Source organism: Muntiacus reevesi, chromosome 9, assembly GCF_963930625.1.
Source record: "Muntiacus reevesi chromosome 9, mMunRee1.1, whole genome shotgun sequence".
Taxonomy (NCBI): Eukaryota; Metazoa; Chordata; class Mammalia; order Artiodactyla; family Cervidae; genus Muntiacus; species Muntiacus reevesi.
In genome coordinates this window covers 62,169,255-62,191,170 of record NC_089257.1, presented here as the reverse complement: position 1 = coordinate 62,191,170, position 21,916 = coordinate 62,169,255, and the positions used below count along the sequence as shown (strand labels likewise).

The following is a 21,916-nucleotide window of genomic DNA, read 5'->3' as shown; positions in this document are numbered from 1 at the left end:
ATGTGACCTCTTCCCCGAAGGCGGGGACCTTCGGCCAAGATGGCGACCTACCTGCAGTGGCGGCGCTTCGTTTTCTTCGACAAGGAGCTGGTGAAGGAGCCACAAGGCAATGATGGGGCTGCTCCCGGAGCCGCGCCTGCTTCTGGACCCGCTGCTTCCAAGTTCCTTTGCCTCCCTCCTGGCATCACAGTCTGCGACTCAGGCCGAGGGAGCCTAGTCTTTGGAGATATCCTTCTTCTGGAGCTGTCCCTTCCCTCCTCGAATCCCTGAAGAGATCCAGCTGGGATAAAATCTGTCGGTCAGAGGGGTTCGTGTTACGTGCCAGTTTCCTTTAGATGGGCGCTCAATGTTCCTTCAGTGGTCTGGGGGAAGAAAGGAGGAAGTCCATTCTCTTTAACTTGTTGCCAAATGAGCGAATAATCCTGGTCAAGTCGTTTAACCTCTCTGAACTTCAATTTCCTTATCTGCAAAAGGGGCGTAAAATAACAGTTGGGCAAGATTTTTGTTTTTAAGGTCGATCAAAAGAACAGATGCAAGTTGATTTTAAAAGATGAATATGTAAGGTGTCATTATCTCCCCAGCCCATATTGTGGGAGAAGAGGTAAATGAAACCATGGGTTTTTTGGCTTTGTTTTGTATAATGCTGCCCCTAATCTCTGGCCTTTCTACTCTTTTTAAAATGGGGAGTTTCCAGAGATAATATGTGGAAAAAACCTTGAAAAATTTAAGCAGTTGTGTAGATTTTGTTTTTTATTGTGCATGTGTGCTTAGTCATGCCCAGTTCTTTGCAACTCCATGAACTGAAGCCCATGCAGACTTCTCTATCCATGGAATTTCCCAGGCAAGAATACTGGAGCGGGTTGCCATTGCCTTCTCCAGGGCACCTTCCTGACCCAGGGTTTAAACCCCCATCTCTTGCATCTCCTGCACTGGCAGGTGGGTTGTTGACTAGCTGAGCCACTGGGGTGCTGTGCTGTGCTCAGTCATGTCTGACTCTTTGGGACCCCAATTACTGTATCTCACCAGGCTCCTCTGTCCTTGGGGAGTCTCCAGGCCAGAGTGCTGGAGTGGGTTGCCATGCCCTCCTCCAGGGGATCGTCCCAACCCAGGGATCAAACCCAGGTCTCCCGAATTGCAGGTGGATTCTTTACCATCTGAGCCACCAGGGAAGCCCTGAGGGGTAGTTGTTATTTGGCCTAAATGTAAGAATCTCCCCTTAGAAAGGAGGCTCCTTGACTGCTCTGCACATATGGAAGGCCAGATCTGGTTCTTGCCCCGCTCCCTACAGCTTACAGGTTTCCAGGCCTACAAACTACGGGTGACACACCTGTACCAACTGAAGCAGCACAATATTCTGGCCTCTGTTGGTGAGGATGAAGAAGGCATCAACCCCCTGGTGAGTGCTGGAAGGGAAACAAGAAAGACCCAGAGGCCTGGGAATGATTGTTCGTTGGAGGGTGACTAGCATTCACACATCTGAGGTCTATCCCCAGGTAAAGATCTGGAACCTGGAGAAGAGAGATGGTGGCAATCCACTCTGCACTCGAATCTTCCCTGCCATCCCAGGAACAGAACCGACTGTTGTATCTTGTTTGACTGTCCATGAAAATCTCAACTTTATGGCCATTGGTAAGAAGAAAGAAGGCAAAGCTAACACCCCATGATTCTTTATAGAGTTCCTTCAGAGTTGCTTCTACAGCTCATTTTCACTGTATTCATGAGACCATTTTGTACTAAAGTGAGGCCTTTTGAGATTTTAAAGTTTGGGATGGGAAAGCATTTAGTTTTGTTCTTTGAAAATAAGTCCGTGAGGCCTAATTTTCATGGTAACCACTGGAGAGGTTGGGTATGAGGAGAAAGATGATCACTTCTAAAAAGTGCCTCTAAAGGTTTTTTCCTGCTTCTGTGCCTTTTCAGCCTCAATAAAATGCTGTTCCCCACTCTCCTACAGGTTTCACAGATGGCAGTGTTACATTGAACAAAGGGGACATCACTCGGGACCGACACAGCAAGACCCAGATTTTGCACAAGGGCAATTATCCTGTTACTGGACTGGCCTTTCGCCAAGCGGGAAAGACCACTCACTTGTTTGTTGTGACAACTGAGAATGTTCAGGTATGACCAGTGCCTCCTGGTATGACTGTTAGGGGCAAGTAGGAAAGGCTATTTTATTGTTCAGTGGGCTAGGGTAAGGACCTGACAAAAGAGGTTCTTATATTTTTAATCATAGCCTTGAAACATTCGCCTAACTTAATATTTTATTTCTTTACTTAGGAGACTGGGAAGAGTTAGAGCTAGGAAAAGAACTCTTGGGCTTGTAGCAGAAGACATAAGTTTTTCTTTTAATAGGCTTGTTAAGTGACGCTGGACAAGTTACTTCTTTGGTTCTTGTGCTTCTAATATAACAGCCTACTCACACCAATAGTTTTGTTTTCTTTTCAGCCAGAGTTTTCTGATAAAGCAGTAAAATTCTCTTACTTGCCGAGTATCTGTAGTAAGTAGTGATAGTGTGTACAGAGGAAGAAAATGTGGTCTCTGCTTATATATTTAGTAGATGGCCCATTTAATGGAGAAGGCAAGCATCCAGGTAAAGTCTTAGGGTGTTAAGAATTAAGATAGCCAGTATGGAGGTGGGGATACCTTTGGGAACATTTAGATGCCACCTCCTCAAAGGGAGCCTGTTAACCCCTCTCTTACTTCTCACAGTCCTACATAGTTTCTGGAAAGGACTATCCTCGTGTGGAATTGGACACCCATGGTTGTGGCCTGCGCTGCTCAGCCCTCAGCGACCCTTCTCAGGACCTGCAGTTCATAGTGGCGGGAGATGAATGTGTCTATCTGTACCAGCCTGATGAACGTGGGCCCTGCTTTGCCTTTGAGGGCCATAAACTCATCGCTCACTGGTTTAGAGGCTATCTTGTCATTGTCTCCCGTGACCGGAAGGTTTCTCCCAAGTAAGGATTTTATGGAGAGTGGCCTGGGCTTGTTCCCTAGAATTAACCTGGTTTCAAACTCCTAATGCCTACATCCTGTCAACCTCCTACTTTGTACTTTTTGTAGAGGTGTTTACACCTAGACTCAGTTATAACATTTTTTTTTTTTTTTTTTGCTGAAAAGTGTGCTTTTGCCACAGACATCTGCTGAGCAATCGTTCTGCACTAGAATGGTCCAGGGAATTTGGGGCCTGGTATTGGGTTTTTTAATTACTTGGGCGAAATGAATTGGGTAGAGGAACAAGGGATTGAATAGTGGAGAGATTGGAAAATGCTGGGAGATGCAACACAGGGTGGTTTTTCTTTCTTTTTTTCCTGAGTCATCAGAAAGTGGGACAGAATCTTCAGCATGTTGCAGGCAATCCTTGTCAGATATTAGTTTTCATTCAGCACTAATTATTTGTTAAATCTTGGATGTTGGAATATACTTAAGTTTTCGGTCTGTTGCCTGTATTAACTATAGGATCCTTAAAGGTAAGATCAGGTCTACACATACTCTTCCCACAGCTGCCAGCACTACATGTATTGCAGGATGAGCTGCTAGCAGTGACTTGTTCTGGGAGGAATAGGTAGCACCAGAGTTGTCAAGGGAAAGGAAATAGAGGGGAGCTGAGACTGAGGTGGTACAGATAAATATCCGGTGCTTTTTCTTTCCCACCCAGGTCAGAGTTTACCAGCCGGGACTCCCAGAGCTCTGACAAACAGATTCTCAACATCTATGACCTGTGCAACAAGTTCATAGCCTATAGCGCTGTCTTTGAGGATGTAGTGGATGTGCTTGCTGAGTGGGGCTCCCTGTACGTGCTGACGCGGGATGGGCGGGTCCACGCACTGCAGGAGAAGGACACACAGACCAAACTGGAGGCAAGGCCACCAGGTTCCCAGAGCTGGCTATGGGCACCCAGACACGGCTCTAGGAACAGACTCCCCAAGTCGCCTTGGCCAGGGTGTTTCCTTCCCTTTGGGTCACAGCCTTACTCAGCCTCTTTAGGGTAAGATTCCAAGGTCAGTGGCCTGGGATGTGGCCTTAGAGGGAAGCAGTGGCTGGGGGCCTGAGCCCACTCTCAGGGTCCACTCTGCCTGCCTTCAGAGAACCTAGTGAGGTGAGCTAATGTTAGTCTTGGGGTGTCTGGGGGGTCTCACCCTAAGATCTAGGCTGATTGGAACTTCATAACCATCTGGCTTGTGTGTTGTGGGTGCATTCTGGGAAGGTGTCTTCTCAGGCCTCCTTCTTCCAGTTTTCTAATCTCTTTTCCTTTCCAGATGCTGTTTAAGAAGAACCTATTTGAGATGGCGATTAACCTGGCCAAGAGCCAGCATCTGGACAGTGATGGGCTGGCCCAGATCTTCATGCAGTATGGGGACCATCTCTACAGCAAGGGCAACCACGATGGTGCTGTCCAGCAGTATATCCGGTCAGTCTGGAGGCGCTTTAGGATATACCTGTGAATGCGGAAACAGAGAGCCAGCTAGACTGAAATCTGCACTTGGGGACTGAGGCGGACGGTGGACTCCATCGTGAATTGTCCTTTTTTCGTACATAAATTGCGATGCCTCAAATGAGGAGACAGTATACCTTATTGGAAAGGGCATATTTAGGGTCAGATGCTACACGACCAGTGTGCAGTTGAGCTGATGAAAAGTGAAAGTACTAGTCACTAGTTGTGTTTGATTTTTTATGACCCCATGGACTGTAGCCCACCAGGTTCCTCTGTCCATGGAAATTCTTCAGGCAAGAATACTGGAGTGGGTAGCCTTCTCCAGGAGGTCTTCCTAATCCAGGGATTGAAACCAGATCTCCTGCATTGCAGGCAGATTCTTTACTGTCTGAGCTACCAGAAAAGCTCTCAAGGAAGTTGAGCTGAAAAGCTCAAAAGCTGTTATTTTAAATGTTAGCTTGGCCTTTGTTAATACTCATTTTGATCAAATTCTTTAAAGGGGAAAGGGTATTCATCTCTTGTTTCTACCGTTTCTTTCTTTGGTACTAATTAGTTTTCTGACCTAGTGAAGGGTTCTAAGACCCTGTCTAGCTTCTTTGCCAACTTCTCTAGAATTCCTGTTTTCAGAACCAGTGTTCTGGAGCCTTACTGCTCCTCTGGTCCCCAGTCTAGTAGCATCGATACCACCTGGGATTTTGTGAGAATTGCAGGATCTCATGCCTCACCCTAGACCTGCTGAAACAGAATTTGCATTTCGAGACCTGCAAGTGATTCCTACGCTCATGAAAGTTTGAGAAGTATGATGATCCTGATGCTCTTGGACACCTGTGTCTCCCTAGAACCATTGGAAAGTTGGAGCCATCGTACGTGATCCGCAAGTTCCTCGATGCCCAGCGCATCCATAACCTGACAGCCTACCTGCAGACCCTGCACCGGCAGTCCTTGGCCAACGCCGACCACACCACCCTGCTGCTCAACTGCTACACCAAGCTCAAGGACAGCTCGAAGCTGGAGGAGTTCATCAAGGTGCAGGGTGGTGCTGGCAGAGGGTTCCTTGAGGGGCTTCACCAGGAATGCAGGGAGAGGGAAGAGCTGCCTGTATTTAGGAACCAAAAGCCTCTGGTCCTCTGGTCTGTAGGCAAGGAAGAGAAATAGCCTTTTCTGTGAGTTCTCTCCTGTCTCCCCTCTTTTTTTTTTTTTTTTTTTTTGCTGTACTGTGCAGCTTGTGGGATCTTCATTCCTCAACCAGGGATTGAACCTGGGCCCCCAGCAGTGAAGGCATAGAGTCCTAACCACCAGACTTCCAGGGAATTCCCCCCCTCTTGTTTCTTGATGCCAGAACTTCTTTTGGTATCTAAGCCCCAGGAAGCCCAGTGTCCCCAGAGACATCCCTCTAACAGTAGAGGCAGAGGAACACTTGTGGAGAGGCAGGATAACCATGTTTTAAAAGCATCATCTTTGAGACTTCTCTGGAAGTCCAGTGATTAAGACTTTGCTTTCACTGCAGGCAGCATGGGTTCGCTCCCTGATGTGGGGCAACTAAGTTTCCACATGCAACTTGGTGTGGCTAAAAAAAAAAAAAAATCCACCTTACTATTACCTTAAGAATCTGGTCTTAGAATGAGATGCATATTTCCTTTCCCTTGCCCAGCCACAACCTCTCTGTGAATGGTTTTCTCTGATGTCGTCCTGACAGACAAAGAGTGAGAGTGAAGTCCACTTTGACGTGGAGACAGCCATCAAGGTCCTCCGGCAGGCTGGCTACTACTCTCACGCCCTCTATTTGGCTGAGAACCACGCTCATCATGAGTGGTACTTAAAGATCCAGCTAGAGGACATCAAGGTAGGTGAGCCTTCTGACTCGGGCAGGCCGTGTTCTTTTTCTGGGATATCCCTGGGATGATGAAAGTACCTTCTGGGACTTGCCTGGGGGTCCAGTGGTTAAAGGGTCTGCCTTCCAATTCAGTGAACATGGGTTCAGTCCTTGGTCAGGGAACTAAAAGCCCACATGCTGTGGGGCAGCTGAGCCCACGTGCGCCACAACTGGAGAATCCACGCAGGGAGCCCGAAGAAGAAAATAGTAATAGAAAAAAAATGTGTCTTGATGGGTGAGGCAGGAGCATGCAATTCCGTTGCCCTTTCTGTCCCCACAGAATTATCAGGAAGCCCTCCGATATATTGGCAAGCTGCCTTTTGAGCAGGCGGAGAGCAACATGAAACGCTATGGCAAGATCCTCATGCACCATATACCAGAGCAGACAACCCAGCTGCTGAAGGGACTCTGTACCGACTATCGGCCTAGCCTTGAAGGCCGAGGTGATAGGGAGGCTCCAGGCTGCAGGGTGAGGCCTCAGGGAGAACGGCTTTTGAACATATGGGGGTCACCTTAGGGGCACGGGTAGCAGGCCCACTCACTTGGCCTCCTCTCTCGTCCCTTGCCATCTTAGGCCAACTCGGAGGAGTTCATCCCCATCTTTGCCAACAACCCTCGAGAGCTGAAAGCTTTCCTAGAGCACATGAGCGAGGTGCAACCTGACTCCCCGCAGGGCATCTATGACACGCTGCTTGAGCTGCGACTCCAGAACTGGGCCCACGAGGAGGATCCACAGGTGAGGCCTGGCAGAGCTACCAGAGGTGTTGAGAAAAAGACAGCCCTTCCATTTCTTCCCTGGTTGCCACTTGCTGCTCGCTTTAGATCAATAACACCTCATTCTGAGGGGCTAAATGGTTCCCCATGAAAAGGAAATTGAAGACTTCCTTGCAAGGAGTCAGACACGACTGAGTGACTTTCACTGCTGGTCTAAAACCAGAGTTTTAGGCAGGCTAAGACTCTGCACTCCCAATGCGGGGGGCCTGGGTTCAAACCCTAGTCGGGGAACTAGATCCCACATGCCACAACTAAGAGCCAGCGCAACCTAAATAAATAAATACTGGGGAGAAAAAAGAGGAAATTGGAGTGAGGGGAAGAGTAGTTGCTTTGCTTAGGAGTCACTTTTCCCCTAATGTCCGGCAGCTCCACCCTCCTCTTTTAGGTCAAAGAGAAGCTTCACGCAGAGGCCATCTCCCTACTGAAGAGTGGCCGCTTCTGTGATGTCTTTGACAAAGCCCTGGTCCTCTGCCAGATGCACGACTTCCAGGATGGAGTCCTTTACCTCTATGAGCAGGGCAAACTGTAAGAGTCATGGGGTACTCGGGAGGGGGCAGAGCTGAGTCACTCGCGTGAGTGAGGGTCGGCCGCTGACGCACACCCCGCCTGGCTGCAGGTTCCAGCAGATCATGCACTACCACATGCAGCACGAGCAGTACCGGCAGGTGATCGCCGTATGCGAGCGCCACGGGGAGCAGGAGCCCTCCCTGTGGGAGCAGGCGCTCAGCTACTTTGCCCGCAAGGAAGAGGACTGCAAGGAGTACGTGGCGGCTGTGCTTAAGCACATCGAGAGCAAGAACCTCATGCCACCCCTTCTAGGTACTCTGGGGGGCGGGCTGGGTGGCTAGGTGGGTACAGGCTGTTGGCAGTCGGGCTCTGGGGCAGGAGTCCTTCAGCTCTGTCCAGAAAGCTGCGTGCTTCATGGTTTTGCCTCCTCCCATCTCAGTGGTGCAGACCCTGGCCCACAACTCCACGGCCACCCTGTCTGTCATCCGGGACTACCTGGTCCAAAAACTGCAGAAACAGAGCCAGCAGATCGCCCAGGACGAGCTCCGGGTGCGGCGCTACCGAGAGGAGACCACCCGCATCCGCCAGGAGATCCAGGAGCTGAAGGCAAGGTACTTGGCATCCAGGAGTGTAGAGGTATCCAGGGATAAGCTTGTTCTTCACAGGGTGTCATTTTTTACATACAAAGGATTATATGGAGTAAGTATCAGCATTTCATTCTTAAAGATCTGTTTTAATGTGGGAATTCCAAAGAATGATTTATTACATAGAACATGATTTATTGGGTTTTGTTATCTTGTAGCAGGTACTTTTCTCTCTATATGTGCCTGTATTTTACCTTTCCTAAAGATACATCTAAGTTGTGGTGGGAAGCCCTCAGAAGTAAAAAAACATTGACAAAAAAGTGGGTAGTTTATAAGTATTTATAGTAGACATTAACCCTTAACTTTGCCATTAACTTTATAAAATATTTGTTATTGTTATTTAGTCACTAAGTCGTGTCCAGTTTCTTCATTCCATCAATATTTACTGAGTCCGTTTTGTTCCAAGCCCTATTCTTAACACAGAGAAAAAGTCCTGCCTTCACAGAGCTTATGTTATGGAGGTAGAGATAGACAGTAAACGTGTTAAATAAGCATACTATTGTGGTGTGTTCGATGGTGCTAAGTTCTAAGAAGAAAATTGAAGAAGAGGAATAGGGTGAGGGGTTTAGGTGTGTTGTAATTGATAAAGTGGTCAGGAAAGGTCTTGTTGAAAGGGAAAGGGTCACATGCAATTAAGACCTGAAAGAATTTAGTGGCAATAGTGGAAATTGAAAGAGAGATAGCAATCCCCCCATGGATTGGATGGACATGCTGGGAGTGTGCTGAGACTCCCTGAAGGCCCAATGTGGGGTCCTCTTGTGACCTCCTTTAGGTGGTAGGAAGATCAGGGCCTCGTAGTTCTTATTCATTCATTCATTCATTGCTGCTTTGGGTCTTTGTTGCTGCACACAGACTTTCTCTAGTTGTAGTGAGGAGGGGCTACTCTAGTTACAGTGCTTGAGCTTCTCATCGTGGTGGCATCTCTTGTTGATGAGAATGGACTTTAGGATGTGTGGGCTTCTGTAGTTGGCAGCTTGTGGACTCTAGAGCGTGGGCTCAGTAATTGGAGGGCCCAGAGTTAGTTGCCCCAGACTATGGATTGAACCTGTGTCCCCTGCATTAGCAAGCAGATTCTTAACCACTGGACCTTCAAGGGAGTCCCTTGTCATTCCTTAATGGGGACGTCGTTCTCCTTGTTTTGTCGAGCTGTCTCCTCTTTCCAATGGCTCCTGGCCCTGCCCTCACTCTTTGCCACTCTTGTGGTCTCCTTTGCCTGTAGTCCGAAGATTTTCCAGAAGACCAAGTGTAGCATCTGTAACAGTGCCTTGGAGCTGCCCTCAGTCCACTTTCTCTGCGGCCACTCCTTCCACCAACACTGCTTTGAGAGTTACTCAGAAAGTGACACTGACTGCCCCACCTGCCTCCCTGAAAACCGCAAGGTCATGGATATGATCCGGGCCCAGGAACAGAAGCGAGATCTCCACGATCAGTTCCAGCACCAGGTGGGGAGCGGGGAGTGGCCACATGACTGCCCCACCCACTGGGAGGCGGGGAGTGCTGGAGGGCTACTGGGTTTTTTTTTCCCTCCTCCTCTGGGTTCTGACTCCGACCTTTTCTCTTTCCTCAGCTCAAGTGCTCCAACGACAGCTTCTCTGTGATTGCTGACTACTTTGGCCGAGGTGTTTTCAACAAATTGACTCTGCTGACCGACCCGCCCACAGCCCGACTGACTGCGAGCCTGGAGGCCGGGCTGCAGCGCGACTTGCTCATGCACGCCAGGAGGGGCACGTAGGCGCTAGTGGGAAGGGGGTGACGGTAGAGGCCCGGCCTCAGGGACGCAGACAGCGCTGTTGCATAGGAGTCGGGGAGAAATACCCAGGACCCCTCTCTCATCTGATGCCATTGCCCTCAGGACTTAAGGGGACTTTCTTTTCCTGCCTCCTTCTTTGACTGGCCAATCCTCTCGTCCTCCTGTTGCCTTTCTGAGCAGTGTAGATCATTCCAGACCAGCGGGGGAGGGTACCTCAGTAACCTCAGAGTCTGGACAATAGCTGCTTTATTCTCTGTCCAAGAGCACCAGGCTGTGCTTGGGTCCTGGCTCCCAGAGTCTATAAATAAAAACATATAATGATTTCGGGGTTGAAGGATTTATTTTTGAGACTTCCTGGTGATTCTTAACTGCAAAATGTACTTCTTTCCCTCTGCTCTCCTAGAGCGTCCTTTCCCTTGCTACAGAGTTCCCTAAAGATGATGTTAATGAGGCTTCATGCCAGTAAGGAGCCAGGCCTCTGGCAGTTAGCACAGTTCAGTCTACTGAAGAACGTCTGCAGAGGCTAAGGCCTGAGGCCCAAGAGCAGCCTGGACTGAGGCTGCTCTGTAGTGAGGCTGGTCTCTGGCTCTTGTGTGGACAACGTGTTCAGGCAGGAGGTGGATTCTGGTGAGGGGCCTTGGACTGAAGCTTGCCTTCATGATGGGTGGGTCGGTGTCTTGCTGTATTCAGTACCAGATGATAAGCAGGATAAAAAGGGCCTTTATGAAACATTTTTTTCTCCCATGGAAGTTGTCAGCTGAAGTTTGTGTTGTTATAGTTGTCTGTGTGTCATTTGGGTTACACTGCCCATTGGAAAATTGCTCCTATGGGTCTGTTTGATTAAAAGAAGTAACGTGGACATTGTGGTTTATGCAGTATTTAGAAAAGGTGGAGTGCACTACATTGGTAGCAGCTGAGAATACAGACTTTGGGTTAGCTGTCCAGAGCTTGAATCCTAGTTCCACTTAGGGCAATTCTGAACCTTCTCTGAACCTCAGTTCTTCATCTATGCGTAAGGAATTACAACATCTTTCTGGTATGGCTGTTATGAAGCTTTAAGGAGCCAATCAATGGATGTGTTATTGGTCCCCAGCAGGGTGGTGACTCCTCAATGGATCCTTTGCTTGAACTTGCAAATGCCAGTAGAAATCAAGTTTGGTATAGGAGAGCAGAAACTGTATTCACTGATGAAGGAATGGAGAAGAGAGAGCACATGCTCTAAAGACACTTTCTCCCTGCAAGGAGGGGAGTAAGGGAATTCAAAAAATAGGAGGCAGACAGGTCAGACTCTAGGAAAGGGGCAGAGATTTTGGGGGGCAGCCTGGGCATGACAGTCTTCCATGCTTCTTTGCACATGGCAGGAATTGTACCTGGTAGTGTACAGTTAGCCCCCTTGAGCAGAGATCTTGGCATGGTGATGAAGAAAAGGTAGCTTTAGGATACCACCAGGTCTCATCTGCTTTGGGGCTGTTGACCACCCCATATCTTTTAAAGTTCAACTGCAAAACATCTCTGTCAAATACTAGGTGCTTTTGAAACACACACAGGTAAGTCAAGTTTGGACGCTTTTAGCCCTCAGAGGCTGGTATGGACAACAGGTGTCCAGATTTGTGGAAGTGGTTAATAGACAGTTATTAGCACTGTTAATGGGTTACTAACAAGTCCTTTCCTGGCTAACACTAATAATGTATTGGCACTCCCATTTCACAGTTATTTGTGTTTAGGCATGACCTTGGATCTCTGAGCCAGTTTTGACTCATTTTAAAAATAGAAATGCCCTGGCTCACTGCAACTAGAGAAAAGCCCACACAGCAATGAAGACCCAACCCTGCCCAAAATAAATATTTTTTAAAATAAAAATGTTGCCTACTTCAGGGTTGTAGCAGAAGCACTGCATAAGCTGCACTAATTGCTTGGGACACAGCTAAGGAAATAAAGCTGTAGAATTCTGGATGATTAACTTTCAAGAGCAGGCCCTTTTCATTTGTAGACTTTGAATCCAGCCTGGGGGCATGGTAAATTGCCCAAGTAACCTTACTTCCAACCCTGCATACACATATGGGTGCTCAGTCATGTTGGACTCTTTGAGATGCCCCGGACTGCAGCCCACCAGGCTCCTCTGTCCATGGGATTCTCCAGGCAAGAACACTGGAGTAGGTTGCCATTTCCTCCTCCCGGGGATCTTCTGGACCCAGCGATCCAACCTGCATCTCCTGTGTCTCCTGTACTTGCAGGCAGGTTCTTTACCACTGCGCCACCTGGGAAGTCCACAACCCTGCATAGTATGGCTTAATATCCTTTTCCTCTCAGGGACTCTCACTTTTGGCTTATTGACTTACTTTTGGGGGGCGGTAGGGACAACAAAGAACTTATTTTGTGGGTAAATCTGGGGAGCATATTTTAGCCACAGGACATCAGTACTCCTGGCTAGGTAAAAATAAAATGAATAGTTGGGCCTGGGGCTCAAAACAATGAAGACCAGAGCTAGCCTTGGAGAGTAGGGGCACTCAGTCAGTTCAGTCGCTCAGTCATGTCCGACTCTGCGACCCCATGGAGTGCAGCACACCAGGCTTCCCTGCCCATCACCAAATCCCAGAGCTTGCTCAAACTCCTGTCCATCGAGTTGGTGATGCCATCCAACCATCTCATTCTCTGTCGTCCCCTTCTCCTCCTGCCTTCAATCTTCCCGCGCATCGGGGTCTTTTCCAATGACTCAGTTCTTTGCATTAGGTGGCCAAAGTATTGGAGCCTCAGCATCAGTCCTAGCAATGAAGATTCAGGACTGAGTTCCTTTAGGATGGACTGGTTGGATCTCCTTACAGTCCAAGGGACTCAAGAGTCTTCTCCAACACCACAGTTCAAAAGCATCAATTCTTCGGTGCTCAGCTTTCTTTATGGTTCAACTCACATCTTTATATGACTACTGGAAAAACCATAGCTTTGACTAGATAGACCTTTGTCAGTAAAGTAATGTCTCTGCTTTTTAATATGCTGTCTAGGTCTGTCATAGCTTTTCTTCCAAGGAGCAAGCGTCTTTTATTTATTCATTTATTTTTAGTTCTACCAGTTCTACCAACCCATCTCCCTCCACCCTCGTGCACACATGCTCAGTCATGTAATCCCATGGACTGCAGCCCGCCAGGATCCTCTGTCCATGGACTTTTCCAGGCAAGAATACTGGAGTGGGTTGCTGTTTCCTTCTCCAATCAAGCCTCTTTTATTTATTTATTTATTTTTTTTAAATAAAAAGTTTTATTGGAGAAAAATAGAACCACCACGTACACAGGGAGAAGAGCACAAAAATTCAACTGATAGAGAACTGAAAGTCACAACTACCCAATGTTGTTTACAATTACTTTTCAGTTTCTTAAATGGCTTCCATCAATTTTTTAAATAGCCTTGCCAATTTTCAGCTGAAATAGAATCAAGTTTTCAAAAAATTAAGAGCCTCAGCGAAGGGACCAGCTTTTAAGATAACAAAGGTGACACCAAGAGTCTCCTAATAGGACCAATTCTACCGAAAAATTCCTGAAGCACGTAACTACTGAGTCTGGTAGAAAAGCAGCTCAGAGACCATCAGGGATTAGTTAGAACACTGACTCAGATGGTCCAATATGCAGAGAGGGCAAACAACAAAGCTGCATTTCCCTGTCAGATGAGTTCACATAAGAAAACCAAGGAGGTGCTAGGAAAATACAGGCAATGGCTGCTCAAAATAATTAAGAAGGCATTCTAAATACCACATATTATTAGACAACAGTGTGTAAAGTGATGCAATTAGAAAACAGGCAACTTAAAAAAATATGGTCACAGGTCTTTGAGAACTCAAGAAAACAATCAACAGCCAACACTAGAGCTGAAAGTCTCAGCTGAGGGTTGAAAGTGAAAGTGAAGTCGCTCAGTCATATCCGACCCTGGGACCCCGTGGACTGTAGCCCACCAGGCTCCTCCGTCCATGGGATTCTCCAGGCAAGAATACTGGAGTGGGTTGCCATTTCCTTCTCCATCAAGCCTCTTTTAATTTCATGGCTGCAGTCATCATCTGCAGTGATTTGGAGCCCAAGAAAATAGTCTGTCCTGTTCCCATTGTTTCCCCATCTATTTGTCATGAAGTGATGGGGCCGGATGCCATGATCTTAGTTTTTTTAATATTGAATTTTAATCCAGCTTTTTCACTCTCCTCTTTCACTTTCATCAAGAGGCTCTTTAATTCTCTGCTTTCTGCCACAAGGGTGGTGTTATCTGCATATTTGAGGTTATTGATATTTCTCCCGGCCATCTTGATTCCAGCTTGTGCTTCATCCAGTCCGGGATTTCGCAAGATGTACTCTGCATATAAATTAAATAAGCAAGGTTGCAATATCACTAGCGATGGTAACCCAAGGTAAGGTCTTTGCTGTTGCAATCATTCTAATTCCCGCCCAGGGGAAGTCCCGCCCCGTCGGGCGGCGCTGGAAGTGACGTAGTCCTTTAGCGGAGCCGGGAGTGTGTGGCTGCTGGAGAAGCTGGAGACCTGCGCGAGCCCAGTGTCCGGCCGGCAGGGGCCTTCGGCTTCCCCGACACCGGAGGACATTGGCGGCAGCCCCCGGCCTACCTGCTGAGCACAGCCATGTCTGGTAATGGCAACGCGGCCGCAACCGAGGTGAGTTCAGAGCCGGTGACCCTCTCAACCTCAGTCTTCCGCACTAGCGGTGCAGCGATTGGCCCCAAGTTGCCACTCTCCGTCGCCTATTGGTCGGGACGATTATCTGTCTTTTTTTTTTTTTTTCAACCCCCTTTGGCCCGAATAGTTTTTAAAGGGCCAGTAGCTGGGTTGCCCTTAAAATCCGTGTTGCCCTAGGGGATTCTGAGAACAGTGAGGACAGACTTCAGAGCAAAAGGTTTGTCTCGAACTGGAACCACGTTGCTGCGGGGATCTGAATGGCATTCCATGAGGCCTGGAGTTCACGGCTCTAGATTTAGTGACCCAACCCAGGAAAATTCATGTACACGAGACAGGGTGCTATTCCATGGGATCCCTTCACTCGAGACAGGTCCGAGGCACTTCGGATCGAGGAGGAGAGCGTACCTCTAAGTCTCCGAACTACACGCAAACGTTTTGGAAGTGCACCTTCTCCCCTTTTTTTTCTTTTAACAGCCACCTAGCCCCAACCTACACTCAAAATTCCCCCGCTGAGACACCATTGAGTTACTACCTTTGTGGGTGGGGAGCGCCCTCGAGCCTTCCTATCCTTAGCCTGGGGTCCTAGCTTTGGGCTTGTGCAGATGCAAAGTGCAGAGCTGGTGAGGCCAAAGTCAGCCTGAGATAGGGAGGGGAGAAGCTATTTATCTATCTCTTCCTGAACTACCTGCTGGTAAGGAGTGGGATTCTTTGCCATTGTTGACATACCTGAGAGCTGGACTAGAAGTAACGTAACGAGGTGTGGATTCCAACTATCAGTGGTAAAGAATTCTTTACCCAGTGGTAAAGAATCCGCCTGCCAATGCAGGAGACACAGGTTCAGTCCCTGGGTCAGAAGATTCCCTGGAGTAGGAAATGGCAACCTGCTCCAGCATTCTTGCTGGGAAAATTTCATGGACAGAGGAACCTGGTGGGCTACAATCCATGGGGTCACAGAGAGTCAGACATGACTGAGCCTGCACAGGCATGCACCCATGATTTAACCTGTGGCCCTGGTCAAGCTGCTTTGCTCTTCACAGCCAGCCTTTGCTTCTGTAACATGGTTCCTCTCTATCTGCTAAGTTGTTATGAAGATTGATAGCAATAGCTCTAGTATATACGTACTTGATAAGGATCTTTTTACTTGAATGTGCTGTGCAGAGTCAATAAAATTAAGGGATAGTTTGAACATAGCAGTTTCTGGGATGTTTCTGTGGGCTCCTTGTGGCCCAGAATTTTAGTGGCCATGTTTGTCATTTTGAGCTTAGTCTAATTTGCTCAGGGTACCCTAGGGTTTATTTATTGGAGAAGTGATAGCTGTGGAGCAAACTAGAGTCTGAGAGCAACCAGCTGTTACCTCCTCTAGTAACAGAGGCCCCAGATACCTGGCTGCAGAAGAACTCCATAGGATGAAGATTCCAGAATAGGGAAAGTTGATAGTGTCTGTAGGGGCTGTTGTCTGATCTGGAAAGAAATAGGACCTCAGACTGGAGAACTCAGTTCTCCCTGGTTGGCACTGATTACGTTTGTCCAAGGTACCCTGACAAGAGGAAGAGGTATGTCCCACTGAGTTCTTGGCTTGGTCTGTGACATCCTAATATTTCCTTCTTGGTGAAATCAGAGGCCACATTCTAGATGAAGGGACATTAGATAGCTTATTCTCTTAGTCTTATAGAATATCAAAAGCAGAAGATACTCGAGTGCAAACTTCATTTTATAGATGAACAAATAACTTTATAGATGAAAAACAAAGATGGTGAATTTAAGGTCACCCTGCCAAGAGACTGAGCAGGACCATATGTCAGATCTATTGACCCCAGTCCTTTACATGTGCATACCAACCAGATTACGGGATCCATAGTGTGGCAGCTATTGGGTAGGTCTTATAGTACCTAGGTAGCACTGAAGCTTTCTTGAGTGCTGCTCTGTTGGGGTTGCTGAAGTTGTCCTCAGTGACTCAGCGCAAGTTCCCCTGTGTGGCCCCAGCAGCCCTGCCCCTGCCTGCTGCAGGCCCGCCCTCTCTGGGGCCAGGGTGATGGGCCTTATCTCTCTATCCACCTGGTTGGGTGCAGCATTCCTGGTGCCTTTGCTTAGATGGGCTTCAGGCTTAGTGTCCTTGGCATTACAGCAACAGCGGGTCCTAGTATCGCTTCTCTCTGGTCTCTGCTTCTCTGGATCTGTGAGGAGGCAGAAGGTATTAGGGAAGTTAAAGGGACTGTCTTGGAGAGTCTTTCCCCACTCTGAGGCTCAGGTGGCCACAGGGAAGGGGCTGAGGATCCTTTATTCCAAGCCAGTGACTCTGGTTCTTGGACAAGGTTTTGAGGACCTCGAACAGCAGCGGGGACTGTAACCTGGGGACTTTTTTTGCAGGAAGAAGACACTCCAAAGATGAGAGTGATTCGAGTGGGTACCCGCAAGAGCCAGGTTAGTGCAGGTACCAGGGTGGAGGAGGTTTGTCAGAAGAGTTCTTTGTTCATAGTATTATAAGTTGAGGGGCCCAGAGGGTTCTCAGCAGCCTGGGGATGGAGGAAATGGGGTGACTGAGCATTAAATCCCATGCAGAATGATAGATGGCATTCTGTGAAGAGATAGTCCCTAGGCTGGGGAAGTTATTGGGGGTACAGAGGACTCCTACTCCAGACCCCTCCCCTTCCTAGGTGGCCATTCAATCCCCTCTCTGAATTCCAGTCCCTTCAGGATCTCCATGACCCTGTGAGGATTTGAGCCTAGGGCAGTCGCCAGACTACAGGGTTAACCTGATTTTCTCCCCCCAGCTGGCTCGCATACAGACGGACAGTGTGGTGGCAACGCTGAAAGCTTTATACCCAGGCCTGCAGTTTGAAATAAGTGAGTTTTCTGGACAGGAATGGAAGCTGATGGGAAGCTTTTACCCCCGCTGGAGGGGGTTTCTTTGACTAGAGCCTGGTCCCATTGCCTCCGAGAGTTCTTGGCTATCCCCAGTTTGGAGGGCCCATTCCTCCTCTGAACACCTCCAGCTTTGAGCTTACCTGGGCTAGCCTAGCATTTTAACATTTGCTTTGGGTCTTCTTATGATTGCGTCTGGTCTTCCTCCTAGATTGTACTTTCTCAGGAGATATGATCTGGCACTTTTGTGCCTCTGTATCCAGTGCCGATCTTAGCACAAGAGCTGGGCTTAGGAGGGGCTCAGTAAGTGCTGTTCCATGAGCATCTAATTGGTTGACTTTCTCTTCAGTTGCTATGTCCACCACGGGGGACAAGATTCTTGATACCGCGCTCTCTAAGGTAACACCATTTTTCATCCAACCCTTTCCTCCCTGCTCCTCTTTCCTTTCCCCCAAAGATTCACCTTGAAGTTCTTTCTTGCCTGGCAGATTGGAGAGAAGAGCCTGTTTACCAAGGAGCTGGAGCATGCCTTGGAGAGGAATGAGTAAGTGAAATCGGGAGCATGATGCCCTCCCAAACTCTCAGTAGGACCCCAGTGCACACCATATCTGGGTGTCAGCTAGACTGTTAGGCTTAAATGCTTGGGTAGGCTAGAGAGGGGCTCAAATGTGAGTTTTTCAGGCCTCAGAAAAGGAGAGAATCCTGGATCTCAGCCATCTGGCTGCCTGGGGTGCTGGACTGGCTGGGGGAGAGGGGTGAGAGGGAAGAGAGGAGGGGGAGCAAGCCTCAGGGACCCAAGATCTCAGAAATGCCTGCTTCCTGAACTGCTCTAGGCTCCATCAGTGACAGACAGGCAGGAGTGAGTGGAGAAGGGTTGGGGCCTGCTGCTCAGACCCTTCTTGCCTCTCTCCCATCTCCCTAGAGTGGACCTGGTTGTTCACTCACTGAAGGACCTGCCCACGGTGCTTCCTCCTGGCTTCACCATTGGAGCTGTCTGCAAGTAAGATCCCTGCCAGTCAGGGAAATCACATTAACCTTGACTTTTCCCCTTGGAACTTGGCCTTCTGTCTCTAGGCTGTCTCCCCTAACCTAAGGAATGTCATGCATGGCAGAAAACTCAGAAAATGCTAGTTAGTTGACTGTTGAGAGAGACTGGAAGTGACCTGAACTGAGATCCCTCCCTCATTCGATGACCTCTCCATCTCCAGGCGGGAGAGCCCCTATGATGCTGTCGTCTTTCACCCAAAATTTGTTGGGAAGACTCTAGAAACCTTGCCAGAGAAGAGGTGAGTGGACAGGCATCTTGGGATATGTACAGCAGATGGAAGGGTGGAAGGAGGAGATTTCAGAACAGTTCCTGCTTAGGGTTAAATATCATTTTAAACCATCTTTCTGCACAGCGTGGTAGGAACTAGCTCCCTGCGGAGAGCAGCCCAGCTGCAGAGAAAGTTCCCACATCTGGAGTTCAAGAGTATTGTATCCTTTCAGAGAAGGGAGGAGGCAGCAGCCAAGGAGGAAGACAAAGTCCAGAGGGCCCTGGGTGTTGTGAGTGGGAAGGACTTCCAGAGGAAGTGGACTGTGAATGCAGTGGACTGCATGTCGTCCCATTCATCCACCCACCCATCTATCCATCCATCCATTCATAATCCTTTCATGTTTTTTTAGCCTCAAGCAAGTGCCTGGCACTGGGGATATGGTGAGGAAGATCAGCATTGTCCCTCCTAATATAGTTTACATTTTAGTTCTGGAGACAGACAACCAGGCATTGACAATACAGAGTGATGCTGAATAATGATTACATGGAGGCAGTGGGATTGGCAGTTGCTTCCATTTTAATTAATTAAACTTTTTAATTTTAGTATAGTTGATTTACAATGTTGTGCTAACTTCTGGTGATTCAGTTATACATATATATACATATTCCTTTTCATATTATTTTCCATTGTGGTTTATTACAAGATATTGGACATAGTTCCAATGTGCTATACCATGGGACCTTGTTGTTTATCTGTTTTGTATGTAGTAGTTTGTATCATCTAATCTCAAACTCCTAATTTATCCCTACCCCATTACTTTCCCCTTTGGTAACCATAAATCCATTTTTATTTTATACTCCACCATATTGTTTTGATTTTTACAGTTACGTTTGTAAAGCTGATTTTCAAAGTAGTATTTGCTAAGTGCTTCAATGTGGAAAGTAGAGAATTCTCTGGAGGCTTATAGCTGGAACATCTAAACAGACTTGAGGGTCAAGGAAGGCTTCTCAGAGGTGTTGTAACCTTGGGTTACAAGGTTAAATATAATAACTTAAAACCTCTCTGTATCATTTCCTCATCTGTAAAATGGAGATGGTACTACTACTGCCTACTCTTTCACCCTAGGGCTTTGGTGAAAATTCAGTGAATTGATGTATATAAAGCACTTCAGGACAGTGTGTGGCATATAGCAAGTATGAGTAAGTGTTAGCAGTTGTCACCAAGCTGAGAACTCAAAGGTGAGAAGTTAGCAGCTAGACTCAGGCAGAGGAAACATATCAGGCTCCAGCCTGCCCAGATCTTGTGGTCCTTAGCGTCTCTCCACAGCGGGGAAACCTCAACACGCGGCTGCAGAAGTTGGATGAGCTGCAAGAGTTCAGTGCCATCATCCTAGCTGCAGCTGGCCTGCAGCGCATGGGCTGGCAGAACCGGGTGGGGCAGGTAGGGCCTGTCCCTCTCCCCTCTCTAGTTATCTTCATCTCTTTCCTGCCTGTATTCTTTCTGAATACCCACCTCTAGCCAGTGCAAGCTGGAAATGAGTCGAAGGTTGGGGATCAGAGGCTGGACTCCCACTTTTGCTTATCCAGGCTTTCTGTAGGTAGGGGAAACCCCAACTCAGTGCTGTGTGCTTCTGGGCACCCCTACCTCCACCCTTCTGACTGTCTCTTCTGCCCCCACAGATCCTGCACCCTGAGGAGTGTATGTATGCTGTGGGTCAGGTATGCTTGACCAGCGAAGCCATGTATTGTTGTCCCCTTTTGTTTTCAACCAAGTACTGTCCCTTAGCTCTATTGGCTGGGAAAAGATTGGCACTGGCATCTTAGGCTATTTTCCCATCAGGGTGCTCTGGGTGTGGAAGTTCGAGCCAAAGACCAGGACATCTTGGATCTGGTGGGTGTGTTGCACGATCCTGAGACTCTACTTCGCTGCATTGCTGAACGATCCTTCCTGAGGCAGCTGGTAGGACCTGTGCTCCTGTGGAGGGGTGGGTATTAGGAAGGGTAATGGGGAGATATCGCAATGCTGTGTATTTAGTCATAACTCATTAAGAATGGACAGGACAGGTCTGGGCCCCTGCCTCATTTTCCGTTATGTCCTTAGCGGGGGTCTGTGTTATCTGTGGGCTCTGGTTACAGGGTGGTGATAAGGGTCTTCAGCTAACAGGGAGAACTTGTTGCAGGAAGGAGGCTGCAGTGTGCCAGTGGCAGTGCATACAGCTATTAAGGATGGGCAAGTAAGCAGGGGAAGATGGGTGGGAGGGCAGGGAAGGGACTCTAGCGTTTCCCCTGTGTATCCACCAGCATGAAGAGAACAGGTTTCTAAGTAGTTCTCTCTGAGAGTCTACTGAGGCAGCCGTTTTCTTTCTCAGTTGTACCTGACTGGAGGAGTCTGGAGTCTGAATGGTGCAGAGACCATGCAGGACACCATGCAGACCACCATCCACGTCCCTGTCCAGGTGCCAGGGCTGGAGGGAGGGGGCACACCTTTATGTTAGCTTCCCTTTCATTCTCACCAAACCCTTCTTCCCTACCCAGCATGAAGATGGCCCTGAGGATGATCCACAGCTGGTGGGCATCACTGCCCGCAACATTCCACGACAACCCCAGCTGGCTGCTGAGAACCTGGGCATCAGTCTGGCCACCTTGTTGCTGAACAAAGGCGCCAGGAACATCTTGGATGTTGCACGGCAGCTCAATGAAGCCCACTAATTGGCCTGTGGGGCACAGGTGCCTGCCTTGCTGGTGCCTACACCCTAGCCCTCTGCTACCTGAGGAGTGACTACCCCCACAGGATTGAACTGCAGGGGCAGAGACTTGTCTCACCGTGGGGCCTTGCCTTCCCAGTAGGTGGGGGCTTCCTCTCTAGAGAAAAAAAATCTTAATAAGCCACAGCCTTTGAATGTAACCAGTTCTACTAATAAACCAAATTTGAAGGTGGTATTTATTTTTGATGGGGCTGCAGAAAAGGACAAAACTCAAAACCCTTTATTTATGCCTGATCTCAGAGGCTAGGACCCTTTCAAAGTTCTCCTGAAACACGCCTGTCAATAGTTCCCATTTTCTGACAGAATCAAGTGTCTCCCAGGGAACGCCAAGAAAGACCCATCCTCTTAATAAGCTACAATTTGCCGCTCCAGTTAACAGTAAAGCCTTATA

At 48.2% G+C, this 21,916-nt stretch overlaps 2 protein-coding genes across 2 annotated transcripts; both read left to right on the top strand.

Annotated features, from left to right (window-relative positions):
- The first annotated feature begins 7 nt into the window (after positions 1 to 7).
- On the top strand, positions 8 to 10,302 carry VPS11 (VPS11 core subunit of CORVET and HOPS complexes). Its single transcript, XM_065945499.1, has 16 exons — positions 8 to 230; positions 1,252 to 1,396; positions 1,494 to 1,629; positions 1,952 to 2,115; positions 2,707 to 2,954; positions 3,656 to 3,857; positions 4,257 to 4,408; positions 5,272 to 5,458; positions 6,129 to 6,275; positions 6,586 to 6,774; positions 6,880 to 7,041; positions 7,465 to 7,604; positions 7,696 to 7,898; positions 8,026 to 8,197; positions 9,450 to 9,672; positions 9,798 to 10,302. Exons 1-16 carry the CDS (start codon positions 40 to 42, stop codon positions 9,960 to 9,962), a joined length of 2,826 nt encoding a protein of 941 aa, XP_065801571.1. The 5' UTR covers positions 8 to 39; the 3' UTR covers positions 9,963 to 10,302.
- Positions 10,303 to 14,421: 4,119 nt separating this feature from the next.
- HMBS (hydroxymethylbilane synthase) lies at positions 14,422 to 21,674 on the top strand. The gene is made up of 14 exons (XM_065943849.1): positions 14,422 to 14,622; positions 17,011 to 17,064; positions 17,415 to 17,487; positions 17,855 to 17,904; positions 17,994 to 18,049; positions 18,428 to 18,505; positions 18,714 to 18,791; positions 18,906 to 18,981; positions 20,088 to 20,201; positions 20,441 to 20,479; positions 20,601 to 20,720; positions 20,941 to 20,994; positions 21,130 to 21,216; positions 21,296 to 21,674. Exons 1-14 carry the CDS (start codon positions 14,590 to 14,592, stop codon positions 21,467 to 21,469), a joined length of 1,086 nt encoding a protein of 361 aa, XP_065799921.1. The 5' UTR covers positions 14,422 to 14,589; the 3' UTR covers positions 21,470 to 21,674.
- The last annotated feature ends 242 nt before the right edge of the window (positions 21,675 to 21,916 follow it).

What these genes read in the sequence shown, in the direction of transcription:
- VPS11 (XM_065945499.1), top strand. Translation starts at nt 40, where the DNA reads ATGGCGACCTACCTGCAGTGGCGGCGCTTCGTTTTCTTCGACAAGGAG. An exon ending in AAGAAGGCATCAACCCCCTG is followed by an intron (nt 1,397 to 1,493) that starts GTGAGTGCTGGA and finishes GTCTATCCCCAG; the next exon opens with GTAAAGATCTGGAACCTGGA. An exon ending in GCTGTCCAGCAGTATATCCG is followed by an intron (nt 4,409 to 5,271) that starts GTCAGTCTGGAG and finishes GTGTCTCCCTAG; the next exon opens with AACCATTGGAAAGTTGGAGC.
- HMBS (XM_065943849.1), top strand. Translation starts at nt 14,590, where the DNA reads ATGTCTGGTAATGGCAACGCGGCCGCAACCGAG. An exon ending in GCAACGCGGCCGCAACCGAG is followed by an intron (nt 14,623 to 17,010) that starts GTGAGTTCAGAG and finishes CTTTTTTTGCAG; the next exon opens with GAAGAAGACACTCCAAAGAT. An exon ending in GAAACCTTGCCAGAGAAGAG is followed by an intron (nt 18,792 to 18,905) that starts GTGAGTGGACAG and finishes CTTTCTGCACAG; the next exon opens with CGTGGTAGGAACTAGCTCCC.